The sequence below is a fragment of the Plectropomus leopardus genome, unplaced genomic scaffold (assembly GCF_008729295.1).
Source record: "Plectropomus leopardus isolate mb unplaced genomic scaffold, YSFRI_Pleo_2.0 unplaced_scaffold11809, whole genome shotgun sequence".
Lineage (NCBI taxonomy): Eukaryota > Metazoa > Chordata > Actinopteri > Perciformes > Serranidae > Plectropomus > Plectropomus leopardus.
This window is the reverse complement of record NW_024612515.1, coordinates 3,688-4,756: the sequence shown is the minus strand read 5'-3', so window position 1 is coordinate 4,756 and position 1,069 is coordinate 3,688. Positions and strand designations below refer to the sequence as shown.

Sequence of the window (1,069 nt, the reverse complement as noted above, 5' to 3'; positions counted from 1 at the left end):
CATTTATTCTGACAAAAGTTTAAATTAAAAAAATTACTTGGTTTCCTGAATGAAGGAGAAAAATTCTTATTTTTATGAATTAACAAGATTATTATTTTGTTGATTCAGGAAAAAAACAGAGCCATTTTTTCTCTCATTATGCTTCTATATCATTCACTTGATCACCAAAAAATATAAATCTATAACATAGCGATGGTCACACCAGAGTCATAGCATCCCTTCATCTGAGTTATTCTGGCAGCTAGCATGAGCAGCAGGCCGGTGACCACCTCCAGGCTGTAGGAGAGCCACGCTATGGCGAAGGACCATCCGAAGGACACGTCCACATGGGCGAGGCTCTCTGGGGACACTATCTGCTGGAACTCCTCCATGGCCAGGTCAGAGTATCTGACGTAGATGCTGACCCCAGACAGGGTAAAAAGACCTGTTAATACACAGAAACAGACAGATGGCACCACTGAACACATTGCATTGTGCCTGTGTCATGGAAATGGATCCATGTTGAAGGATTACTGTAATGAATTCTCAAGGCATGAGACCCTTCTCAGCTAATCAAACACTATAATCATCATGATGTCTTATATTAAACCACTTTTACAATGGGGTCATTAAGGTGACAAAATAATTAGCAAATAATCCTTTTTCAACCTAATTATATTCAGTTAACTCAATGGATTTCATTAGATAACAGACTTGGCTCATTAATGAGAAACAATTAGTATAATCTTGAAGAATAAACTATTTAAAGCAGTTGCAAGAAAATTATTTTCGTTCTCATTCATATGCAAATTATTCCAGTAAAGTGCTTCTAAATATAATCAAATCATTTACTCAACAGGAGCACTCCCTACGTAATAAATTTCTACGGTGTATCGTTTTTTTGTTTGTTTTTGAGTTCCCAAACAGATGAGTCATGAACAAAAACCCAGCTAAGTTATTCTGACAGGAACAACATCACTGAATGCCAACCCCCAAAAAACACTTCAAATACCGAGGAGCCACCACTGCATGTGCAATTCAGACTGACCTTTAGAGTGGCACCATGGAAGGCAGAGGCACTACACACTGC

The 1,069-nt window shown here is 38.3% G+C and overlaps 1 protein-coding gene across 1 annotated transcript; it reads right to left on the bottom strand.

The window, feature by feature from the left end:
• Nucleotides 1-179: 179 nt before the first annotated feature.
• On the bottom strand, nucleotides 180-424 carry LOC121963592 (transmembrane protein 235-like; the record flags this gene model as incomplete). Its single annotated transcript, XM_042513873.1, has 1 exon — nucleotides 180-424. A coding segment is annotated over one exon (245 nt), but the record flags the coding sequence as incomplete, so codon positions are not given.
• Nucleotides 425-1,069: the final 645 nt, after the last annotated feature.